Raw genomic sequence first — 26,099 nt, forward strand, 5'->3', positions numbered from 1 at the left:
TGCATCCTGCCAAATAAGCAAACCAGCCGCCATGGCACAGCATCAGAGGCATCACCTCAGAAGCTTCCGGACGAGGTTTGATCCTCATAAGGGGAAGAAAAAGTGCATACGCCTGATGAGCCCCAATAAGGGCGAAATATGTATCATGTACTCTTTGTATTATTTGACACAGATACTGTATCACATATAGGGGCTGCTCTCACAACTAAGAGGATTGGACCTGTTAGGGAACCACCTATTAATCAGATTGCGATTTACACTTGAAAAAAAAAGATATATATATATTATAATAAAAAATCCTGCGACGCGAAGTGACTTTTTGAAGAGACTTTTTGGAAGGAAGTCCCGTGAGACAAAGACTTTTACCATGAGATTCTTTCCAGTCACGCCATACTTACAACTATTTTCAAACAAGACCACGGTCATCAGGTACATTCTGGCACTTAATCTGGACAAACACCAATCCATTGAAGGGCTTACTTATGAATACACACTTACGAAGTTCCAGTTTAGAATCACCCATTCATCTAAATATGGCAGCGAGAAACAATAAAGTCAAACACATTAACGTGAAAATTGTCGATTGGTTACAAGGCAAATTGATTAAATGCGTATCAATAGACTATGCTTTAGCCATTAGTGGTGATCGTGCGCAGGATGAAAACATCAGTTTACAATATCCCATAGAATATCTACAAACGTTAACACTGTCTGGTCTTCCACCGGCTGAATTACTGTTGAAAGAAGGAAGTATCATAATGTTATTGCGTAATTTATGTCTGAGTGATGGACTATGTAATGGAACATTAGTTGTATTAAAAATTGATCGAACAATTCTAATATGTAAAATTTTAACAGGCGACAAGAAAGGTAATGTAGTACATATTCTGTGAATAGCATTAGACACAAAAGGAGATCTTGAAATGCCATTCGTATTAAAACGTTTACAGTTTCCCATGAGAAAAGCTTTTCCTATGACAATTAACAAATCACAGGGACAAACGTTCGAAAAGGTCGGTTTATTTATTAGAGAGAAAGAAAAGATATTAACTTGCGGGCAGTTATACGTTGCATTGTCACGATGTAAATCCAAACAATCAATCAAAATTCAATGCAATCTTGAAGAATAAATAATTCCAAATATTGTTTTAACTGAAGTTTTAAAGTAAAAGTGAAAATAATGTATATGTAACAATTCCCATGAAAATAACAATCTCTTTAAATTGTGTACTCCAGTTAACCAAACCCGGGGATTGGCAAGCAAAGCGAGCAGGGGGCGGAGCCCCCAGTATATTATATATTATATATATACAGTCGACCCTTGATATACGACCGGCTTGACATGCGAACAACTTGATTTACGACCAAAATTTTTATTTTGATTTACGACCAACATCTTGCGTTACGACCTGAATGCGGTCACGTGTATCCGCTTGCGCGATTGTAAACAAACAGAAACATTCGTATTAATGTGGCACTCATTCAATAAAATGTCAGGTTTGTAAACTCTCTTGGGACCTCCCCCAACTAGAAGACATGCCAAAGTCCAAACTCCGTATGGAAGACTGTTTATCTGTTGCTGGGGCAACAGCCGGCTTAAAGCTGTGCTGAGTCTCTCAGCCAAAGCAAACAGACAAGATATTGATGGGTGATATGCATGTGATATCCCTGCCTGGCAATGGACAAGCAAGCTTCCACAGTTGCGGCAATCGCGCTTCAGGAGCACTTCAGCATTTCGTTCCCATTTAGGGGGGGGGGGGGTTGGGGGGGTCTCAGAAGACTTCAGAAACAGTTCCTTGTATCATCGCAAGGAAATGCTGAGAAAAATTCTCGTCAGAATAACTTGTAGGCAGAAGGAGATTAAAATTAACGCAAAAGAAACTATTGAAATGATTGCAAATGCCTGAGCGCAAGTTAAAGAAAGCCTTTAAAAAGCCATCAGTTTCATTATCATCCTCCTCCCTTCCTGCAGCCCAAAGATGTCAAATTAAATGGTGAGTACAGTATGAAATTGTTGTTTCTGGTAGGCTAGGCACTTTTTATTACTTTTTGGTTAGTACATTAGAAAAATTATTGGTGTTTTGGTAAATTATGCACATTATACAACCCTTTTTTATTATGAAAAGGTTAAGTAAGTGTTGCAGTGGGAGGTTCGGAACGCATTATGGGTATTTCCATTATTTCTTATGGGAAAAATAGTCTTGACTTACAACCAACTTGAGTTACAACCAGCCCTCGCGAACGAATTGAGTTCGTAAGTCAAGGGTCCACTGTATATATATATATATATATATATATATATATATATATATATATATATATATATATATATATATATATATATATATATATTGTCATGCACATGTGCATGGGGAGAGTTTAAGGGCTCTGGTGACAGTAAATCTACACTGCTCCAGAGGTTGGCACTCAGTGATAACGGCTTTTCTTTTCCTCCCTCCACAGACAGTAAGATTGATGACTTTTCCACCATAGGTGTCACTTTCTGTGTCCATCTGCCTGGACCTGCCTCTTCCTGCCAGAAAACCTCATAGCTAGAAGAACCGCCATCTTCGGCAGTCGAAACCAAACACCCATCTGAAAAGCTGTCTCGTAACACTCTTACTCGTGTTATTTTCTCTTTTTTGAGATTCTGATTATCCAGGGTTTACCTACGGGTACCTCAAAACTTCTTGCTCTTACTGCCTGTTTATTACAATGTATATTTATAAACACTGTCTGTTATTTTAAAAAATTTGAATTCTTATGGTTGACTGTTTGAAAATCTTACAATCTGTGGGTAGAAGCTATCCCTGAATCTACTGGTGCACTGCCAATGGCTCTGTACCATTTACCAGAAAGGAGGAATGAGAAAAGGATGTACAGGAAGGCTGTGGTTTTTAATAATCCTGTTTGCCTTTAAATGACATTGAGTGTTGTGTATTTCTTCAATAGGTGGCAGCTGGGTGCTGATGATATTCTGTGCCACCTTCACCACCTTATGCAGGACTTGACAATCTCAAGCCGAGCAGGTGTCTTGCCAAGATGTAATACACCCAAGTAGGGTGGACTGTACTGTGCAAATTTAAACACTTTAGTGTCACCAACTAACCTAAAGGGCATGTCTTTAGAATGAGAAATGAAGGCCAAAGAATAATGAAAACATAGACAGTGACAGGACTGAGATTTGAACTGTGTTAACTTGAGCTATCAGTAAGCACTAATCAATGTGTCATCAATTCCTCTACTATAATTTAGAATCACTGGCTGACCTGACAATATGTCTTTAAACAGTGGTCTAGAATCTGAATCCATGCTGGATTTTAGCTACAGTACCTTAACCATGGCCTCTGTGTGAGGAACAGTTCAAGAGAAAAGCTGCTTTACTTGATCACACATGACAAGCCGATATATGTCAGGTTTAGGTTCCCCTTCAGCAAATTCATTTGACTGTTATGTGTGCCAAATAACATAAAGCTTGGATGTGGAAATTAGATTGAATGGATTAATGTTCCATCAATGCTGGCAAAAGTGGAAGAAATCAGGAAAACCCCAGGCAAATGACAGCACATTTTCAGTGATTAGGAGTAGCTTTGGGTCCATTTGGGTTCTCAATGCATGAGTAAGCCTTTCTTTCTTGACACAATAGCAGTAGCTGAACATCCCAAAAGGGAACATGGAATTGTGCCAATGAATCAAATACAGAAATCATGAACATATTTAGATTTCTTAATGTTCTTATGTGCAATCCAAAGAAAAATAATAAATAATTCCACCCAAACTTAATTTTTCCTGATCAGCAATAGGTGCCATTTACGAATCTGCCCTAAAGGTCAATAAAAGTCCAGTACACAGCCTGAATTTTCTGTGCAACCTTAGGTGCCTAGCATCATCAGAGAGGACTAGCACAGCCACACATTTTCAGACAAAATTTAAAGATGCCAGGTGACCCTTGGTCTGTGTTGAAAATCAGGAATTGCTTTAAGAAACATACATGGGAAAAAAAAATTCAATATCCACACAGAGAGTGTCACAGATTATAAAACAAGGTTGGGGCTCACGAGGCTACACCACTGGATGAGACATCCTTCGCTCATTATCATCCCATCTCACATTCCAATTGGGAGGGGATAGTCAGTTTGAATCCCGCATCTAATTGTTGTCTGCGTAAAGTATGCACATTTTGTCAGTGTTTGCATGAGTTTCCCCACCACAAATATTGTGCATGATATGTCAACCTGTAATTACAAATTGGTCCTGGGTATTAAATTTATTTAGACCCTTAAATGAACTGTCCCAGGATAGACCCAGACTTGTACCAGACGCTGTTGGGATAGGCTTAAGTCCCCCAGAATCGCTTCTTCCAAAGTGACTTTGGGAATGTAATCTTACATTATGTTACTTTATAATTTAGAATGCACTCCTACTTAAGCATCTGTTTTCAATTTTTCTCCTTATCTTTTACAACATGTCACTGATATTGTAAACTTTTTCAGTCGTAACAATGTGCAAAAAAGAGTATTGAGCATTATCTGAAGGCATTTGATATTTTCTGATATATTTAACACAAAAAGATATAACTCCAAAAAGCTGATATATCTGCATATCTGTGAGCTAAATGTGATGAATAACATCCTGTCTCAAAGGTGGTGTCTTGATGAAGACAGCAAGGCACAGCTGAGCGGCTCTTCTGAAGGCTATGGCAAGGCTGCCTGCTGCATATAATTTATCAGGGAAGATACATCTCATAAACAAAAACTAAAATACAAAACAAAGCAACTTCAGCAGTGAGTCCAATGATGAAAATGGCAGTTTGTAGCTTAGGTGTATTTCCTCCTATCATTGGGTTAAGTTTTTTAAATCTGTGCATTGAAAATGAGTTAATTAGAATTGTACTATATTTCTCTAGGAGGGTTCACGCTGAATAGCTACGAAGAAGTGAAGAGAGTGGCCGCCTGCAATTAGTGTAATTTAAACAAATAGCAAAAGCGATTCATTTAGATCAGTGAAACATGACGGTTCTTCTGTGAGGTTTGGTAATGGGCCAGGGTCACAGTCTGTTAGCAATGTCAGAACTGTTACTTACAGCAGAAATAATTTGTATCACTCCCGTTAGCAAGAAAGCTAAGCTGTTTGGCTGTTCAAAGAGCTTGCTCAATAATGTTAGACCACAGACATATATTAAGTCACTGTTGCAGTTCCAGTTCAACTGCTTTTTCTGTCTCTTTTTAGAAATACAGATCAGTTCAGTGGTCACAAAACCACAATATTACTGTAACAGAAAGACTTCTTTCTACTCCTTTTTGTACCAAAAGTATTACCCAAATCCGAGCAGGGGTAGAAAAGTAATCAGGGTCTTTTTTGATTGACTCCACTCCTGATAAGAAAAAGCTTCATAAGCACAACCAGGGCTATTTATTGCTTTTCTCTTCAAAGAACCTCCTAGGGGTATAGCACAGGGTTATTTATCAGTGCTGGATCTGGTTATTGTCCAAACTGTAATGCCTCCCTTCATTTTATAATCTGCTTTGAACTAAAGCAATGTGAGTTGAGAGAACAATCTGCCTAAAGTATGTAGATTCAGCAGTGAGATGTCACTGAATGTCCTTTTTCATTGTAGTTTGTAAAATGTGGCGATGAAGCTGGGTTTATGAGTCTAGCACACATAACATACTAGTTAGCATCCAGCTGTTAAGCATATTAATGCTGAAATCTTGAGACTTTATTTTAGCAACTGGAAATAAATTAAGTAGTAGTGCTTTTAATTCAGCTACCAATCAATTCAAGAATGTTTCCACACTTCTAACACATACCTTGTTAACGATGCATATTTGGTTTGACAATAGTCATATTGTATCATATTGTAACACACAGTTAAAAAAAAATCCTTTCAAATTATTATCACAATCAAAAAGTATTCATTCTGTTATAAACTGGCACCTGATGTGTATGTGATGACAGACAGAAATGTGCAACAGCCATTCTTCTTAGCTCCTTATAAATGTGTCATTCCTGAAGCTATCTACTCAGTACTGTAGACAGTTCAGTGACTTTATTATCCAAGGTTAACCAAGGAATAGAAATTCATATTTTCTATGCTTTGTATAAAATAGTATGACACACTGTGTAACAATACAATAGCACAATTACCGAAATGGCACTAGGAAAGGACTGAAGGCAACAGAGAGCCAGTTGGGTAAATTAAATATTGTCAGAATCAGTAGTGCTTATGTTTACAGGACAAGTTCCAGAATTAAAAAACTTCAGGGGCACTGAAATAGGAACAGGTCAATGGGTGAACATTTACTAATTAAATAAACGTTCCCACGTCCATCAGGGCTATTAAAGAAAATGTGGCCCCCTGCTATGTATCATGGTGACCAGGGGACACGGAGGTTACCTATCTCTTTAAGTGTATGCTGGGACTTAGGTAGGCAGCAGGGGCACCTGCATCTGGTATTTACTAATTAAATGAATGTTCCCTGGTCCGTCAGGCATATTAATATAGATATGCTACGTATTATGGTGGCCAAGTGGGTTACCTATCTCTTTAAGAGTGCTGGGGCTCAGGAAGAAGGAGTTCACGGATGATGGGAACAGCTGGCCAACCCACATGAAAAAGATAAATATGGAAAAGATAATGCATGATGACTGTAGAAGACAAAGTGATTGGCTGAAGGTGACAACGTGTATGTTTGATTGTCTGCGGATTACCAAGCAGCTTTACTTTTGAGGACTGACTCTAAAACTTGTGGTGTGGTTTTGCAGTGTATTCATTTCGATGGAACATCTGTTGTGCCTTATTCATCTGCAAAGCTGTAAGCTGGCCTATGACAGCATATTTAATTGTATTGGGGAAAAAATATATAACAATCTTTTTTAAACCATTACATGCTGTAGCTTAGCACTCTTTAACAAACAGAAGGCTACACATGTTTGCAACATCTGTGCATATTTTAATGTATATGCAATTTTTAAATAGTCATATCCATTCAGAAAATATATACATTTAATAAAAAAATAATAGGATACTGCAACAAGTCTGTAAACTGCAGCTGTAAAATAATGAGACGGACATCTCCAAAATGTATTACACTGTATTCCATCCATCCATCCATCCATCCTCTTCCGCTTATCCGAGGTCGGGTCGCGGGGGCAGCAGCTTGAGCAGAGATGCCCAGACTTCCCTCTCCCAGGCGAATTCTTCTAGCTCTTCTGGGGGAATCCCAAGGCGTTCCCAGGCCAGCCGGGAGACATAGTCCCTCCAGCGTATCCTGGGTCTTCCCCGGGGCCTCCTCCCGGTTGGACGTGCCCGGAACACCTCACCAGGGAGGCGTCCAGGAGACATCCTGATCAGATGCCCGAGCCACCTCATCTGACTCCTCTCAATGCGGAGGAGCAGCGGCTCTACTCTGAGCCCCTCCCGGATGATTGAGCTTCTCACCCTATCTAAGATAGGGTACACTGTATTATTTATCTATTTTTACAATTGTTGCTATATTTAACATAATTTTGGTATTGCTCTTAAAACTATCATTTTCTTCATTGCTTATTGCTATTCAAAGGGCTGCATTAATCTAAACCTAACACCGTGAAAAAATATCAAGCATATTTTTAAATCAAGGGTGACAGTATTTAGTTCTAACTTCATTACACTTACCAAATCTGGTTAACTCTTGTCAGCTGTATTTACTGCCTGGATTTTAACTTGACCTTGTTATCATCAAGCTGGCCTATAGCATTTCTTGTGATTTCTCAAAGTGTCGCAGGTAGGTTTATGGTGGAGAAACTGGTTAGGACTGAAACTGTAATTACTTTAGGCTGATAAAGGACAGGAACAGGGCTGTACAGGGCTGTGATTACAATAGTGCGGTCACTGCCAGAAGGACGTATAGCTTACATGTGGGGAACCTTACAAGTATTACAAGCAGGACCATTAGCACCATAAAAAAGGCATGTAGTTGAGTTGGCAGGATCTTCTGGCCTGTAGAGTGCGCACAGTCGAGGCAGGAAACAAGCAGCCAGTGTGCTGCCATGAAGACCCAACCCATAAGGAAGGCTTGTGAGTACAGGGCCATCAGGGAGCACAAAATAATGTGAATCCTGGGTATGAATTGGTGACTGGCAAGAGCTGAACTGGTGAGAGGAAGAGAAGTCTGAGTCAGACTGGAAAGAAGAGACTAGCAGTGAGGGAAGAGTTTGGTGGACAGTATATGGATGTGGGTATTCGGACAGGTCACCTTACTCAGTAGGAGGGTCCAGAGACAAAGTATAATTATAATTAGTTATAACTCCTGGTGATCTGATCACTGCAGCTTCATATTCATCCCAGTAGAAAAGCATTTCACATTAATTCAACCAAAAATGCATTTTTAAGATGCAGCAGTAAAAGACTGAAAGGATGGATGACTTGTATCACATTAGTAATATTACCAACATATCAAATTTCTCCAGAAAGAAGATTCCTTTTCTGTTATATATACAGTAATTTGAAATTAATAATTTTACTGCAGCCACCAAACCATTGAATCTGATTTCTATAAGTCAATTGACGGATGATGCTTTTTTTCCTGATATCAAAAAATCTTTAATAATTTTTCTTTTTTAAATAATTTCCTTGAAATGTAATTAGGATACTCCATCATTAACAAGAATTTTATTTAACATCGACCCATCTCTGCATTGGGCAGAGTGGAGGCTCTGAGGCTTTTGGGATCTGTGTCAATAATCTGAAAAGTGACTCTACTCTGTAGGGCCCTTGAGCAAGGCCCTTAACCTACAATTGCTGGGTATTACGTTAATCTGCATCCAGCCCTGCATGTAGGCCCTCCAACTTGCAGGGAAGAACTTGGGGGTTGGTGGCAGAATTGGCACTCCAGCCACCATAAAAAAACCTCACACTGTCCCATTTTATCTGAACTAGTGTGGTGCTGAGGTGTCACCCGTTGCATGGCTGGTCCTAATCTGGGATCCTGAGGTGGTTTGTCATGTGGTGGCCATGGCAATGCGCTGTATTAGTGTGTGCTCCTAACCTCCTTCTCCTCCGAACCTACTGAATCAAATTTTAGGATTGTGAGGAACCAGAGCCTATCCCATAAGCACTGCGTCCAAGATTGGAACCTACCATGACTGGGCTGGGTGACACACACAAAGTCACATCTGGATAATTTATGGTTGCCAGTTAACATAACACACTCAAGTTTAACCGGACTACACACAAGAAAAATTCACAACGAATCAAGACACATAGAGAAAGTACATAGAAATAGCGTTCAAATGAAATTATTTATTCAGCATAGCTTCATAAGCACAGAATTATTTGTATTTCAGTGTAAATGATTAGCCTTGAAAACACATATCCATCCATCAGTTTTCTAGCCACCTTACCCAGTTCTGCATTGCAGGGAGACAGTGTCTATACCAGCAACACCGAGAGTGAGGCCAGAAAATCTGGAGAACATGCCAGCCCATCACAGAGTGGAATTATGTATGCTCAATTATTTATTTTTTTAAAAGTAATCTATCCAAACACTTCATATACCAAAATTACCTTAAAGGATTTCAAGGTAAAAAGCAAGTTACAAAATTGTACACACAAAATTTTTTTGGTCTATATATTCTTTGTTGGGCGGCACGGTGGCGCAGTGGGTAGCGCTGCTGCCTCGCAGTTGGGAGACCTGGGGACCTGGGTTCGCTTCCCGGGTCCTCCCTGCGTGGAGTTTGCATGTTCTCCCCGTGTCTGCGTGGGTTTCCTCCGGGCGCTCTGGTTTCCTCCCACAGTCCAAAGACATGCAGGTTAGGTGGATTGGCGATTCTAAATTGGCCCTAGTGTGTGCTTGGTGTGTGTGTCCTGCGGTGGGTTGGCACCCTGCCCAGGATTGGTTCCTGCCTTGTGCCCTGTGTTAGCTGGGATTGGCTCCAGCAGACCCCCGTGACCCTGTGTTCGGATTCAGCGGGTTGGAAAATGGATGGATGGATATTCTTTGTTTTCTAACTTGTCTATCATTTTTTTTAGCACTATGGTGCAAGTATCAATTATACTGCAAAACCACTGACAAAACTGCCTTGTAAAGAAACAAAAATTTGTAAGCAAAAAATGTTGATGATCATGATTTTCAGTTTACAAACAAGTTGAAGGAAAAAGCCTATCGATGAACTGATGACGTCAGCGAGGTTTTACAGAGGTGAAAAACCCCAAAGACAGAATTGAATTGGCAGTCAAAGTGAAGTACATCTTCGGAGAATAAAATACAATTATTTCATTCAAAAAAAAGTGTCATGCATTTCCAGATTGCCTGAAAGTTCTTGCACAATACACTAAAATCTTTGTCTGTGATTCTGGGACCTCTGGGTCTTATGGCCAGTTGTTCAAGAATGCGAAATGAACTGGTCAGATTGAAGTACGTTTAAGCTCCAAATCACATCAAAACAGAGGGACTGCATGCAAAAGGCATACATCAAACAGACACATTTTGCATATTTTATTTTGGTATTTTCCTTGATATTTTTAAATTGTGTGGCACAATATGATAATGAACTTTATGGTGTAAAACTGAAAACACTAATTCTGTGCATATATGACAAAGAGCATATTTTAAAAAGTTTCTTAACTGATACTGTAACAAATCAAATGCAGAGGAAGCCAAAGTTAACTGTACTTATTTTATCAATTACATTAAAAATCTACAACATCAGTATCCTCCCGCAATATAATTCAGCAATGCAGTGTCATAAATATACAATGCAAAAAATAATATAGTGCCAATGTTTTTTTCAACATTATCTTTTTAAAAACTTTTAAAGTAAAGTTTAAATAGTTCTTACCTCATCAAAGCTGCTGTCATCTTTTTTGAAAGCTTAAAAACAAAAAAAAAGATATATTATTGAAATTGTAATAAATATATAGGCATTTAAGTCATTACATAGAGTAGACTTCCATGATTCCTGTTCTAAATTCACATTTTTTACCGAGTCACAGACTGATTCTGTATCAACAGCACCAGGAGCAATGCAGTAACCTACCATTCCATCACGGAGCACTTTACACATATACTGAAACTCATTCATATTGGGCTAATTTACAATTGCAGTGTGACACTGGACTGGTGCCTTATCCTTGTGCTTGATGCTGCCAGGGCTGCTGCTGGCTTCCCACAATCCTGAAGTGGATTAAGTGGGTTTAAGAATGTTATGTTAATGCTAACTGGCACCCAAACCATGCCATTGCCTATTTGATGAGGCTGTAAACCACTGTCCCAAAAGAAAACTTATGAAATAAGCATATTATGCAAAATCCATACAGACGCAAGATGGGCCAAGAACTGAACCCTCGAACCTGAAGACTTCAGGGATCAGTGCTAACCACTATATTAACATGTTTTAGACAGCCATACCGTTAGTTATTTTTTGTTAATGTAATGGCTTATACCAAAGCATTTCAAAATACAAACTAGAAGGTTGTAAGTAGGGACAAGGGCTTGACAAAGCATTAATAATTAATTATCCCTATGATGCAGATTATATGATTACAAGATGTACAATAAAAGAATGAGAAACTTTTGTTATTCTTAGTCGTGCAGCAACTTCCCATCATATAGTAAATGAATAATGACATGTACTAAATTGGTGTTGAAAAATATTATATGCAAAAACTTAAATGAAACCTTTGCATCACAACTCTGTTCCTATTCCAGGTTAGAAAAAGCTTTCAGACTATTAAAAAAAGCACATTTTTCTTCTTCTTTTATATGTTTCATCACAGAAACAAACAGCTTTGCACTTTTAGACCCTTATTTACTCACTGACACTACTAAGGTGCAAAACTCAAAGCTACAACATTGCTGAAACAAGGAACGGAATAAGATCACACCCTGTGCATGTTCTCTATCCAAAATACATTTTAAATAATTTTTTGAATTAAGGTACATTTTTACTTAGAAGAGGAGCACAGAAGCTCAGTGTTTAGTCTTGGTGTCTTCTTTCAAATCATGCACCCAGCTGTAAAGCTTGAATGTTCTCACTTTGTACAGTATTCATGGGTTTTATATTTTATACAGATATTTGGAATTTTGGGGTTTTATTGGGAGCATAATTTAAGTCAACTCCTGTATCTAATTTAGAGTGTTTTCCTTAAGACTTTGATCTCAGAGTGATACACTTAACTGTTTTTTGTTGTGGAGTTGCATATTTTTTCCATGTATGCATACTGTAGTTATTCCTCCCAGCATCTGCAATGTTTCTCCCACATATCCCCAGAAATGGGCATGTTATATTAATCTTGACATGGCCCAGTGTAGGTGTGCCCAAGTTTGTGCACTGTGATAGTCTGGTGTCACCCGATGCTCCCTGGATTGTCTATAGCACCTGCAACCCTAAACTGGATTAAGCTGGTTTGGAATGTTATTTTAAATTTACTGCAAATGCTCACGTTTAAGTTCTCCCGCGGATAAGTTGGGGCTTGATTTTACCATATAATTTCCTGTATTTTATAATGTCAGTCGTATAAGTCGAATGCAGAAAACTCACATTACTGGTCCAAGAGATTATGACATGCTAACGCCCACCTGAGAGAGTAACCACGGAGCACACTGCCTTTTTTTCTATATATTGTGCCTACGTGAACACATGGTAATACCCAAACTATTCCGAAGCAACGTTTGCAATGTTTTGTGTTTTTAATATCTTGCACCCTCATACACCTTTATCGTAAGAGCATCCTTTATCTATGATAGAGCGTTCGATCAGAAGAAAATTCGACGCTGGTTTTAAATTAAAAGCCGTTGAAGTGGCGAAAGAAATTGGTAACTGCGCTGCTGCAACAAAATTTGATGTATCTGAGAAACTGGTGCGAGACTAGAGGAGGCAGGAAGATGTAAAAAAAAAAAATTAAGTGTAGTATTTTTGAATAGGCGTATAAGTCAGGGTCTGATTTTATGATCGATTTTTTGGGTTTCAAGACATGACTTATACGTGAACATTTACGGTACTCAGAAACAGGGCTGATCATTTGATCCCAATGAAATGAACAGATAAAAACACACCAACATCCATCCACTAGTGGACAAACAGCCTGCAAAAAATCATTTTGCTGTACACTTTCATTTTTAAAAGAGTTAAAACAAGTATTCCAAAACATTAAAACAGGAAAACCATGGCAAATACAAAATTATAGGTCATTTACACTCCAAAAAAGAAAATAGATATAAGATTGTTTTTTTTCTTTATTAAAATTATAACCATTTCAAATGATTCCTAAGATTTTTTTATTCCACTTACAGAAATAGCCAGTCATACTAAAGCCATCAGCAACTCAGGCTGCTTCATCTCTATATACTGCATACAAAATCCAACATCTGTCCATCTGTCTGTCCACTTTTCACGAGAGGACTACTTAACAGATTTAGATAGGGTTTATTTCTATAATTTGCTTAAACATTCCGGTTGATTTTGCGACTTCACTCATCACGCTAAGTATCATAGTTCGCTTGCAGGAGCGATATATTCACGCTAATGCGAAACAGAGGCTGCAGGCCAAGATGGGGAGGGAAGCGTGATGTCATGAAAGGGGAGCCAGGCCCTCCTCACTCACACGCCAGTCTCCGTTCAAGTTGGTCTACCTCTGGCCACGCTTTGGAGTGTACCTTGCCTCTGCTTAGCTAGCAATACCTGTTTGTTTATGGATTTATAAAGTTTGTCCTGTTTCACTACTACACAGGCGGAGCCGTGGGGGGACAGCTAGTCATTATATAAAGATAATATGATTATATCAGCACAGCAGCAAAGAAAGTGTGTGAACAATGATTGCTTATTGATTTGTCTCTTTATGTTGTAATACTGTTTAAAGATATCAGTACACAACTAAATGTCACACTTTAAAAGTAAATGCAATGATCAACACTTTATAAGTAACAAATCCAGAAAACACACATGTTTCTAATTTAGATACACTGTAAGCATCCAGCTGCAGAATGTCATTAACTTGGGAGTACCTCCACACAAAATTACAAAAAAAAAATGATGCAAGAAACCCCACAAGAGGATAGGTACGTCAGCCTTCAGCTTGTGTAACAAAGGGTAAACAAAGAATGATTATAAAATAACATTTATTTTCATAAAATGCACTGTGCACAAAAGACACAGACTGGCCTTCAAAAATAGCAATCCATTACCAAACAAGTTCCAAAACCCGCAGAAAGGCCAAAAAACAGAGGTCAAAATCTAGATAATCAGAAAAGCACAGAAAAAAAAATCACAGAGAGAACACGCCAATGCTAAGCGCATACAATGAACCACAAGGGAATTTTTTTTTGATTCAGCCTTTATAGGGTTAAAGGCAGCCCCTTGATGGAAATGTACAGGTGGCCCTGCCTCTTGGGGAACCTCCCACAAAACACATGGAAGACAACTGAACAAGCAAAGACACATAAAGTTTAAAGAATACACAACATTAAAAAAAACACAGAATGATGAAAATAATTAACATTAAGAAATGAATCAAACATGAGCAAGAAAGGTAAAAAAAGGAACTTGAACACCAGCCAGGGGAGAAACCCTGGTTGAAATATAACACAGAGAAGCACTCTCAGGTCTGCACTCTCAGGTCTCCTGCACCCTCACCAGAAGTGTGAAACTTAATGCTACTGGACTCTAAATAAGTGAAGGGCGTGCATCTGAAGTCAAGTGCTGCTGTATTTTTAGGCACAGAACATTTTCATACCTTAACTATTGAGAAATCCTGTGGTACACATATACCAAACTAAAAACATGTTATGTGAAAGGCTCTACAAATACCAAAATACTTTTACATTAGTACTGCGTTACAAACATGTTGTTACAGGCAAGCATGATAAAAGTAACTTATATAGTATATAACAATTCATGCACTTCACTTTCATTCATTTTAAATCCAAAGACAAGTCAGTTTTTCTTATAATGCTTTAGAAAATGCATTATTGGGAATAGGAGTTGCTAGCTATAAGCACTGAAAATCACAAAGACTTAAATTCGACTGCTTTTTATGAAAATGTCACATCTGCTTTGGAATTTATGAATGAATAGATGAGTCCACCATATCCATCTAATATCAAACCAGTCTATTCTAATACAGGGTCACATGGACTAGAACCTAAACCAGCATGAACCGACCCCATATTAGACACCATTCCAATGCAAGACACACTTCTGACCGTGAAGCTAATTTTCTGTTGCTAAATAATTTAAGACACACATCTTTATGAAGTGGGAAGAAGAACTGGGCATCCAGAAAAAATTCTACATGGACAACATGCAAACTGCACATAGCCAGAGCCTGAATAGCACGTCAAACCTAGCACTCTGGAGCTCTTTGGTAACAGTGCTACCCACTGCACCATCACACAGTTTGCTTCATGCTTTAATACATGCAAAATGCAATAAATAAACAGATCAATTTTTTTTTCATAGAAATCAAAGTTTTTCTTTATAATCGTCAGTTAAAAGGAATGCCATGAAACGGGACTACATAGGGCCAAACATAAAAATGAAGAAATATCTCTCTATTATAGGAAAAAATCTTACAACGTTACAAGACGTTTTAGGAGACAAGACAAGACTTTTTGGAAATGAATTTTTCAAGTCCTGCAAGACGAGAATATTGCCATGATATTTTTAAAAGTCATGCCCTCCTAGCAACCATTTTCAAACAAGACCACGGTACTCTCACCTCTCAGTCTTGTGAATGCTTTTGTCAGACACACTTCCTGCTCTCTCAGCTCTTATAAATTTTAACGTTTTCCTCATCTTAAATTCCCAATTAAAGAAGACGTATTATGTCCAAATCTTATTGAAGAATTTTATCATGAAGGGTTATCAACAGAAAAAATGAGTACACAGGCAATCCTAACACCTAGAAACGAGGAAGTCAAACAAATTTATGCCAAAAATTTCAATCGGTAACATGGTTAAATGCATATCAATAGTCTAGGCTGAAACAGTTGGTGGTGATTGTGCGGAAGATGAAAACAACAACTTACAATATCATGAAGAATATCTACAACCATTAACACCATCCAGTCTTCCACCGTGCAAATTACTGTAGAAAGAAGGATGGATCCAAGAAAGGTAATGTAGTACATCTCTCGCGAATAACATTAGACAACAAAGGAGATCTTCTTATGCCATTCGTATTAAAATGTTAACAGTTTCCCGTTAGAATAGCTTTTGCAAAGACAATTAAAAATCACAGAGCCAAACATTCGAAAAAGTAGTTTTATTTAATAGAGAGAAAGAAACGAAATGCAATCACAGGCAGTTAAACGTCACATGGATGAAAATGTAACACTTTACATGAAAATTAAAATCTGTTTAAATTAAATTAAATTAAACATCCCCATACGCGAGCGGCAGAACCACAAAGAAACTAGTGCGTTACTCTGGCCAGGGGGTTGGCAACAAAACAAGCAGGGGGCAAAGCCCCCTAGAATTGAAATAAATAATTCTAAAAAAGGCATACTGTAAGGAGGCTCTTGAATAGAGAAATCCTATACATCCATCCATTCATCCATTTCGTAGGATTCCAAGGCAGGAATCAGGCCTGGGCAGCACACCAGTCCCTTGCAAGGAACACACATGCACACACACACAACACCTTTCACTCATACCGGGACAATTTGGACTCGCTGACTAACCTAGCATAGAGAGAAACAACAAAGATATGGGAAAGCCCATAAATACTCCACACAAACAGTGACCAGACTAAGATTCAACTTTATGTTCCTGTAACTAGGAGGAGTAGAGGGTGCTAACCTGAGTCTCCATCTAAGAAAAATTAACTAGTTAAAATTAATGGAAAACAATAAAACATAGCAAGCTAAGTAGCTGGTTAACCTAAATTCACATATTCATAAACTACTATAAGACTGAATAAAATAAAATGTTTGAAAACTTCTACCTACTAAACACTAAATGAAATAAGTGATACATGTTAGAAGATGAAAAAGGAATAGACCAAGCAAAACCATATAAGTTCCACAAGCTATGTGTCTGGCCTCCTAATTATGTTTAACAATATTTTTAACAAAAACTCATTGGCAGATTTACAATCAACACAATAAACATACCCACCTAAATCACTAGGGATCAGCAGAGCAGTACACAGAAGATAGACAGATACTAATGCAGAAAACTCCAAAAGAATTGACATTAATACTATGCATATTAAACTAAATCCTTCCTGAATATTCAATGAAAAATATATGCTTGGTAGTTTGTATATTAATTTTACAAAATTGATATTCATTACAATTAAAATTACATCATGAATTCAAAAATCCTTTGAGGATTATATATCATGTTATGCTTCGAGATTTTCTAGTTTGGGCTTAATAAGAATCAGTATGTAAATTGTTCTTACTTTTTCAATTAAGCTGCATTAATATGAGCATTTAAAATAAGTACAGATGACACAATAATTCCAAGTATCACTCACTTACTCACTCAACAATGGAAATTTCATGGAGTAATGCAACATGAAAAATACACTCTCTCTTGGTGGCCTCATGTACACAAGCCAGTTAAAGCCGTAATTGTTTTCCATTATAGTACACTATTTCCACCTTGTACCATTTGGCTGTGTGTAATATTATAGGATCAACACATATTCAACATTCAGAGAAATGTTCTGCAGGTTAAAAATGTTCTTCATTAAAGACTTAGCCTGTAACATCACAGTACACACACAATAACATACTTTATATTACAAAATATACTTCATGTTCCCATGTAACTACTCTGTGCTTCATGTATTACTACCATGCTACATATTACACAATTTTTTATTCATCACTTACATTTTGTAATCTGGTTCATTTCAATTCAGAGCTCTAAAGTGGCAAGACGAATGACCCAATATATACAGTATACATATATATAGCAATAGAACCAGGGGCATCCACGAGCCCCAAACCCCTAAACACAACACACCAAGAGTCCCGGGTTCAAATAAAGGATGGTTTATTCACCAATTCCCCCACTAAGTTACACAAACAGAAGCAATTTCTTTACACAAACCACAATTCTCTCACCACTGAACTGCCCTCCTCCAGTCAAGTGTTGCGTTATGTCCTCCCAGCTTGGACAAGGAAGTGCGGTCCCTTTAATTAAGGACCCAGGAGTACTTCCGTTGCCAGGGCTACTGCCTGATGGAAGTACTTCCAGGTCACACGGAAGTCCCACTTATAAGGAAGCTCATCTCCTTGCAGTGCCCCCTACATATATACACATATACATATACACATATATCTTATACATATATAAACGTCTATGCATGGAAATGTGTGTGTCTGCCTGTCTGGCCCGGAAGTGCGAAGCTACAGCATGAAGCTCAAAGAGCCGGCAAGGCAGCCCCAAGTTAATGAGTTAGAAGAAGAAAGAAGGACGAGGTAACAGCATGAAGCTGAAAGAAAGCAACTCCATCGCCAAAGTGAAACCACCGAGGAAAGACAAACGAAAGAAAAACTCACTTACCTGCTGATAGACAAGGGGGGAGAGCATGTCCACAATACGAAACCAACGACTTTGCATTTCATTTTTTTTCTGATGATTTCAGAAGTTTCTAGGAGCCTGGGCTTTTTACAGCATGGCCGTACACAGATAGTATATATATATACTGTATATAGAGAAGAAAAGAGGGGACACCCGGAGTGCTTCCGGGTACGTAGCCGACACTTACGCCACACAGGGGAGTGCCGGTGGAAGATTGCCGGGGAGCACATGGAGCACATCCAGGTGTGTATAAAAGGGGCCTCCTCCCTTCGGACGGAGACAAGAGTCGGAAGGAAGGCAAGGAGGCGGCCTGAAGAGAGAGAAGGCATTGTTCTCTCTGCATCGGTGGCGTACTCGCGCTGCTCTGTGGGGCTTTCCGGAAGTGGCAGCAGCAGGAGAGGTTGCAGAGAGGGAGACACTGCAGCGCACAGGGTCGGCTCGTCAACGCAACAGGAGGAGAAGAGCCAAAATGGCCATGGACCGGAAGTCCCTCCCCGTGACAGGCACGGGACTGGACGGTGTGTCTTGTGTGCCCGCCAATGACTGTATAGAGGCGGGACCAAGGAATGTCCGTCTCGGGCCAGGGAGAGACCTGATTGGGCCGGAGGAGAAGCCCCACAGGAAGCAGCCGGTGAGTGTGACTGACAACCCGGTAAGTCAATCACCGGCTGACTTTCTCTGCTTGTCAGCGGCGCTGCGTGAGCTGGAGGGAAGCAACATTGAGAGGGCAGGCAGGACAGGGGCTGATGAGTGCCCTGGGTATGAGCGTCCGATGCCCCGAGCCTGCGACAGTCTCCCGTCATTCTGTATGGACGCAGACGGGCTTGGATATGTGCGTTTCCCATGCGCAGACCCAGACCATCGGGGCATCCAAGAGTGATAGGAGGAATTGAGGGGTGAATGCCGGTTCCTCCGATAGGAAGGGACATGATGCTGGGTGCACACGTCCAGAGATTGGCCGTCCTCTGCGGAGGCAGAGGGAAGCCCCAAAGTTGGTGGAGGAGACGACAGTGCGAGTGGACCCATCAGATACCATAAGATGGGCAGGGAACCTGCGCAGGAGGTGCCGAACAGGCAAGTCACGGGGTGCCGATAGGAGGGGAGAACGCTGCCAGTGCGCGGCACAGAGGGACATCAGGTGGTGGTGTCCAGGCAGCGCTTCTGCCCCTCTTTCTGTTTTGGTTGCAGGAATGGACCCCGGATGCGCAGTAGGGCCTGCTTCATTGGGGACCTGCCCTCCCAGGACAGACTGCTGCACTGGAGGACTCTTCACTGGCGATGGGGCAGCCCCGCGACCGGTGGAGGCTACGAAGGCGCGAGCGGCGCAGCACAAAGGGGCGTGAAAACCTCGGAGGGGGGTGCCAAAAAGATGAGTTCCAGGGTGCCGGATTGGACCCTGGACAAATAGTAGGACTCACTTCGGGGCTGAACCTCCCTCACGGGGTGTGTCACTCAGACCGACATGTCTTCGCTGGCGATGGGGCACTGTGGCACCCGGTCGGGGCTCACGCCCGGCCGGGACGCCCAGGAAGACAGGAGGAGGGCTCATTCCTCCTCCAGACCACGAGGGGGTGTCCATCCTGGTTGTATTGGGGGCCACGGGTACAGGGCTTGGAAGCCCAACCGTGTAGGGCCCCGTGGCAACCGCCAGGGGGTGCCCCGATGCCTTGTGGACCCTGGACCCCAGTGCTTCCGCCACACCCGGAAGTGCTCGGGGGAAGAAAAGAGGGGACACCCAGAGTGCTTCCAGGTATGCAGCCGACACTTCCGCAACATTGGGGAGTGCCGGTGGAAGATTGCCAGGGAGCACCTGGAGCACATCCGGGTGTGTATAAAAGAGGCTGCCTCCCTTCAGACGGAGACAAGAGTCGGGTGGAAGGTAGATGATGTCGGGAGGAAGGCAAGGAGGAAGCCTGAAGAGAGAGAAGGCATTGTTGTGTGGCCAGGACTTTGGGGTTTGTGGGCACTTGAACTTTGTAAATAATATTGTAAATAAACGTGTGTTGGGTGACATGAGCGTGTCTGCCTGTCTGTGTCCGAGCCAGTCTCCACAATATATATATATATATATAGTGACCGAAAGAACGAGATCGCGAATACAAGCGGCTGAAATGAGTTTCCTCCGCAGGGTGTCTGGGCTCTCCCTTAAAGATAGGGTGAGAAGCTCAGTCATCCGGGATGGGCTCAGAGTAGAGCCGCTGCTCCTCCACATTGAGAGGAGTCAGATGAGGTGGCTCAGGCATCTGATCAGGATGCCTCCTGGACGCCTCCCTGGGGAGGTGTTCCGGGCACGTCTAACCGGGAGGAGGCCCCGAGGAAGACCCAGGACACGTTGGAGGGACTATGTCTCTCGACTGGCCTGGGAACGCCTTGGGATTCTCCCAGAAGAGCTAGAAGAAGTAGCCGGGGAGAGGGAAGTCTGGGCATCTCTGCTCAAGCTGCTGCCCCCACGACCCGACCTCAGATAACCACCACTCAAGGGCCAGAGTCGGGTGGAGGTGGACAAAGGTGGCTGAGGAGGAGTGGTGGTGGAAGAGAGGAGAGAAAGAGTGCTTGGTGTACTGTACTTTATTTGGGACTGTGTTGTGGATGGAGGCATTATGGGGAAGACATGCCCTCAAGCTGAAGAAAAATAAAAGTCTTGTGTGTTTTTAGACATGCCTCTGTGTCAGTCTGTGCCGGGTCAGGTGATATATAGCGCCTTTTATTACTATATATATACTGTATATATACCCCCCTGTATATACATATACATACTAGTTTTGCCTATGGCTCTGCTGCGTGCTATTCGTAAAAGCAGTGTTAATGTTTGTGATGCACCAGGTCAAACAAATTTGCACATCACAATAAACTTAACTTGACTTATCTGCAGTCCCTGCGTGAGCTTTTTGCACATGAATGAGCATGTACACATTGTCCACAGTGGCTTGCTTAGAAGCTACATTATAATTCAGAGTTATTTCTAATAGATTTAAAGAAGACTTAAAATATTTAACGCTATCTCTAAAATTTCTTCAGATGCAAGTTAGATAGAAGATAGTAGGGTGTGAGTATAGAAAACTGTGAAATACGAAAGGTAATAATGTCATGTTCTAGTACTGTAAATAAGAGTTAAGTTAATTATAACAGTAGCAACTAAAGTTTATGTAAATTCCCACAAACTTCTCCAAAACAATCACTCTTTACCCATTACCAATAAAACTCCATTTTTTCCCTTGATTCTTACCACATTGTATGTGTTTAGTTTTGCTGGTGATTCTAAATTTTCCCTGTTGCAGTGTGTGTGAGTGACTGTGCCTTGAGTTGAGTTGAGGTCCTGTCCATAGTTGGTTGGCTTGAAACATGCTCTGCCTTCAAAAACACAGATCTGGAATAAATGGGTATAACTAATGGACATTGGATGCACTACATGCTGTTAAGAAGGAGCCCATCTTCTTTACAGTGTTCAAAATACAACCTTGCAATGTTACTTCATCACTTCTGTACTGTGTGTTTAAGGCAATGGACTAAAATGAATAAGGCTGTAGGCTTAATGTCTGCCTCTGGTTAATCCTTTGTCCTTGACCAAGTACTTCCCTCAACATTAGTGCAAAATCAGAAAATGTTTTTTTACTATTTAAAATTTCTACCTGCCCAGGTAAAGAAGACTGAGATGGTGTACAACAGTGATTGCACTATATAAACAAAGTTTGTATATAGTTTTAATTTTACAGTGCTTTGATTCTCCTCATTTCTTAATGTAGATTCATTACATTCTTTCATTTGAATTTTCCTTGCAACACAGCATTTCACTGCTTTTCTATTTTATCCTCTGAGATTAATTTCATTAACTGCTTTCTCCATAAAGTAAAATTCATAATTACTGTACAGTAAATAGCATAATAAAGTACAAAATACGCATTGATTATTACAAGAGGGTAAAGAATTGTCCTTTTTAAGCAGCATTGTAGGGTTACCCAACAGGCTAAATAGATAAATAAATAAATGTTTAATCTAAATAAGGAAGGAATGAACATTGATAGATTTGCTCCTTGGCGCTGTGATCCTAATAAGAATGAAACAATATAAAAACTGTTAGAAGCAAGATGGATGTAAAGATTCCAACTACATTCTGAAATGCAGGATTTTGTAGCCAATGAATCTGAGTGTTGTTTTCATGAGCTGCTACTTCTTTCTCGCTTTGGTCTTTGACCTCAGAAGCTGATGCAGAACCAATTTAGCTGTTTACTTAGCACAACTGGGCTTATTCAATGCATGCTGAGTTAGGCTGAAAGCAAATCACTGTTGACATGAAAAATGACATTGTGGAAGGCCTTCTGAACAATGAAATCATTTTAGAAAATATAACTGGCAAGTCTGATAGATATTCTCAAAGATTCCAATCAGTGCATCTTCCTTTTAAAAAAGGCACTGAATAGGAACCAAAAAGAATACATCATAAAATGCAAAACTATGCTGATATGGAAAAAAAGGGAGATTTTGAATGAGTTAAAAAAACAGCATAACATCAATTTTAAAACTAAAATCTTTTCATAAGTCTGTTCTTTGCAACATGCCTCTTCATAATATTGCTGCTGAAGGCTAGAATATTAGTCATAATGCAAGTAATTGAGGACACAGTGTTACCTAGACAAAGCAAAATAAATCCTTTAATGCCAGAACCTAACAAAGAATTACTGTCTATGACAAATATGCCACTAGGTCCCAGTCAACATTTTTAAGCACACAGTTTAAGGCACAATAACTTCAATGTTAGGGGAAACCTCTTAATGTTGGCAACCTAAAGCTCACTGTTGTCAAAAGGAACACAAAATTAGCTTCCCGTCAAATATTTTATACAGTATTTCCAATTCCCTGACATCAGTGCATCTAAACGCAAACAGCCTTAGCAACTCATTCCCAAAACTTTGTTTTAGAAACAGTGGTAGCACATTCATGTAATCTTCTTTAAAGAAACATTTTCACAAAAAGTAAAAAACATTTTAGTTTTGGAATGAACACTTTTTTACAGTTCAAAATTGTGTTTCTTTCAAAGGCTGCATGACAAGAATTTTTACTTTAATTTCATATAGTCCTCGTATTTTACTACATTTCAGTTTGAATTTCTATACAGGGAAAGCATTACATTAAAGTCAAAAATATTATCTTTGAATTTTCAACAGATTTTTTGAATTTTAGGTATCCCTGAACATAGTTTGACCATTGTCACGATGATGTCTGTCTGTGTGTGTGTGTGTGTGTGTGTGTGTATGTCAGGAACCAGGATGCAAGGCCACGTATATGTACATATATGGAGCAAAAGTCTGTGATACACTTTGCATATTTGTAACTAGAGATCCACAAAGGAATAAAATGAGTCACGTATCTTTAAATAGTTTTTTATTCCTAAGCTTTCAACAACCTGACAAGTGCCATCATCAGAGGAAAATGACTACACATACAGGAATCAAAGGCAACATATACCTGATGATAGGTGGGGATGGAGGGGGAGGTTGTAAGGGGGGTTAGGGGTAGATTAGTAAGGTGGGGTTCGGAAGGTGTTGGTCATATATATAAAGTATATGTGTGTGTGTGCGTATGTATATATACAAGGAATGTTCAAAAAGTTTCTGCAATTTTCTTAACTCTATTTATAAAAAATTTCAAAAACAAATGACATCACTTTTCTACATAGTCTCCATCCTTTGCGATGCAATTTTCCTAGCATCATACCAACTTTTTAATGCCCAATTACTACTCCTCCCGCCTTCACATTTCCAGTGAAAATACGAAAGTGCGGAAACTTTTTGAACATCCCTCGTGTGTATACTGTATATATATATATATATATATATATATATATATATATATATATATATATATATATATATATATATATATATATATATTGTGATATGTGGCCGGCTTTTCATTCCGGCCAATACCCCCAGGCCGCCAGGTGGAGCTTTCCCTGCAGCATGGACGAGCCCCGAGTTCCAGCAGGGACTCATGGACTATGTAGTTTTTATGCACAGCCCTGCTGGATGCCTTGGGGACCACCAGGAGTTGCTGTAGGGAAGCCCGTGGACTCTTATATGCCCTATAACCCGGAAGTACATCATAATCCCAGGACAGGAGAAAACGGTGTACTTCCGGGTTGAAGAAAAGGACTGTTTACCCTGACCCGGGAGGAATAAGGACTTGTGGGTTGTTCCAGGAACCACTTCCGGGTCAGGGAGTATAAAGGACTATGGGAAAGCCCAGTACGCCGAGCTGAGCTGGGAGGTAGGGTGGCAACGTGTCTGGGAGTGGTGGTTATTGTATTGTGTATTGATTATTGATTAGTTATATGAGTGTTATAGAGTATAGGGTGCTTGGTGCACATATTTGTCTAAATAAAAGGAATATTTGGACTTTTATATGGTGTCTGACGTCTGCTTAGAGGGTTCAAGGGGTCACGGAGACCTCAATCTTTTACAATATATATATTACATATATAATCCTAACCCTAAAAGTGCAATGATTTTATGTGACTTTTTATGTGATGTTTTTTGTCACGCTTTAAATCTGGCTTATTTTAAAACCTACATATATAGGTTTGGTTTCATTCTTTTCAGAATTTATTGAACTTTAATGTGATGTTGTTAAATTTTCAGATTCTTATTCCGTTTTTAAATTATAAGCCAAAAAATATCTAGAAATCACATCCCAGCGAGACAAGACTTTGTGCCAAGAGATTTAACCATGCCCAGGGCTGGAAATAAAAGACAAAGAGTAGGACAGCTGCTGTACAGGTTTTTAAATGTTCGAAGTGCTGCGTGAGATGCAGATCACACAGCACAGCAGCAGCAGCAATCCAGCAGCTAATCGAGCAAAGAGGAGGTAAAAAAAACTGTATTTGTTTCCTATTGTATCACCGTTTAAAAGGGGGTTTTGGAGGAGTGACCATGGTGAGCAAAGCGAGCAGGGGGGATCCCCTAGTATAGATAGATAGATAGATAGATAGATAGATAGATAGATAGATAGATAGATAGATAGATAGATAGATAGATAGATAGATAGATAGATAGATAGATAGATAGATAGATAGATAGATAGATAGATAGATAGATAGATAGATAGATAGATAGATAGATAGATAGATAGTGGTGGACGGCCAGGGACAGGGACACCTATTTAATGTAATCACCAGGGGAAAGAACACATACAGAGCATTATCTCCCCCAGAACGTTAGATGGCAGCCCCCCTGGGTTGCAGCGTTGCCATGCTTTCCCACAGGGCATCATGGAAATTGGAGTTCTGTAAGTCAGCCCTGTTGGGTTTCGTGGGTGCCGCCAGGGGGTGCTGTAGGGACTGTGAAGCACTAGTTTGTGAGGCTTCCACCTCACCTGAAATTGCTTCCAGGCCACAATAACAGGCCACCGGAACTACTCCCTGGTGAAGAATAAAAGGAGCCCACCGTCTCTGATCCAGGAGCCAGAGTCAAGATGGAGAGGACAACACTTGTTAGGACAAGTGGAGGCAGGAGATAGAGAGAGGTAAAGAGAGAGAAGACAAGAGAAGGCAAAGACAAAGTGTTTGGTGCTTTTATTGTGCTCATTGT

At 40.0% G+C, this 26,099-nt stretch overlaps 1 protein-coding gene across 2 annotated transcripts in view; it reads right to left on the minus strand.

Moving 5' to 3' along the window:
- The window catches only part of cdk14 (cyclin-dependent kinase 14), an 868,117-nt gene that overhangs the window by 837,262 nt on the left and 4,756 nt on the right, over positions 1–26,099 (minus strand). For both annotated transcript variants that reach the window (XM_028817112.2, XM_028817113.2), the window contains exon 2: positions 10,822–10,853. In XM_028817112.2, the coding sequence (XP_028672945.1) occupies positions 10,822–10,853 (32 nt within the window). The remainder of the gene's footprint in view (positions 1–10,821; positions 10,854–26,099) is intronic.

This window comes from Erpetoichthys calabaricus, chromosome 13, assembly GCF_900747795.2.
Source record: "Erpetoichthys calabaricus chromosome 13, fErpCal1.3, whole genome shotgun sequence".
Taxonomy (NCBI): Eukaryota; Metazoa; Chordata; class Cladistia; order Polypteriformes; family Polypteridae; genus Erpetoichthys; species Erpetoichthys calabaricus.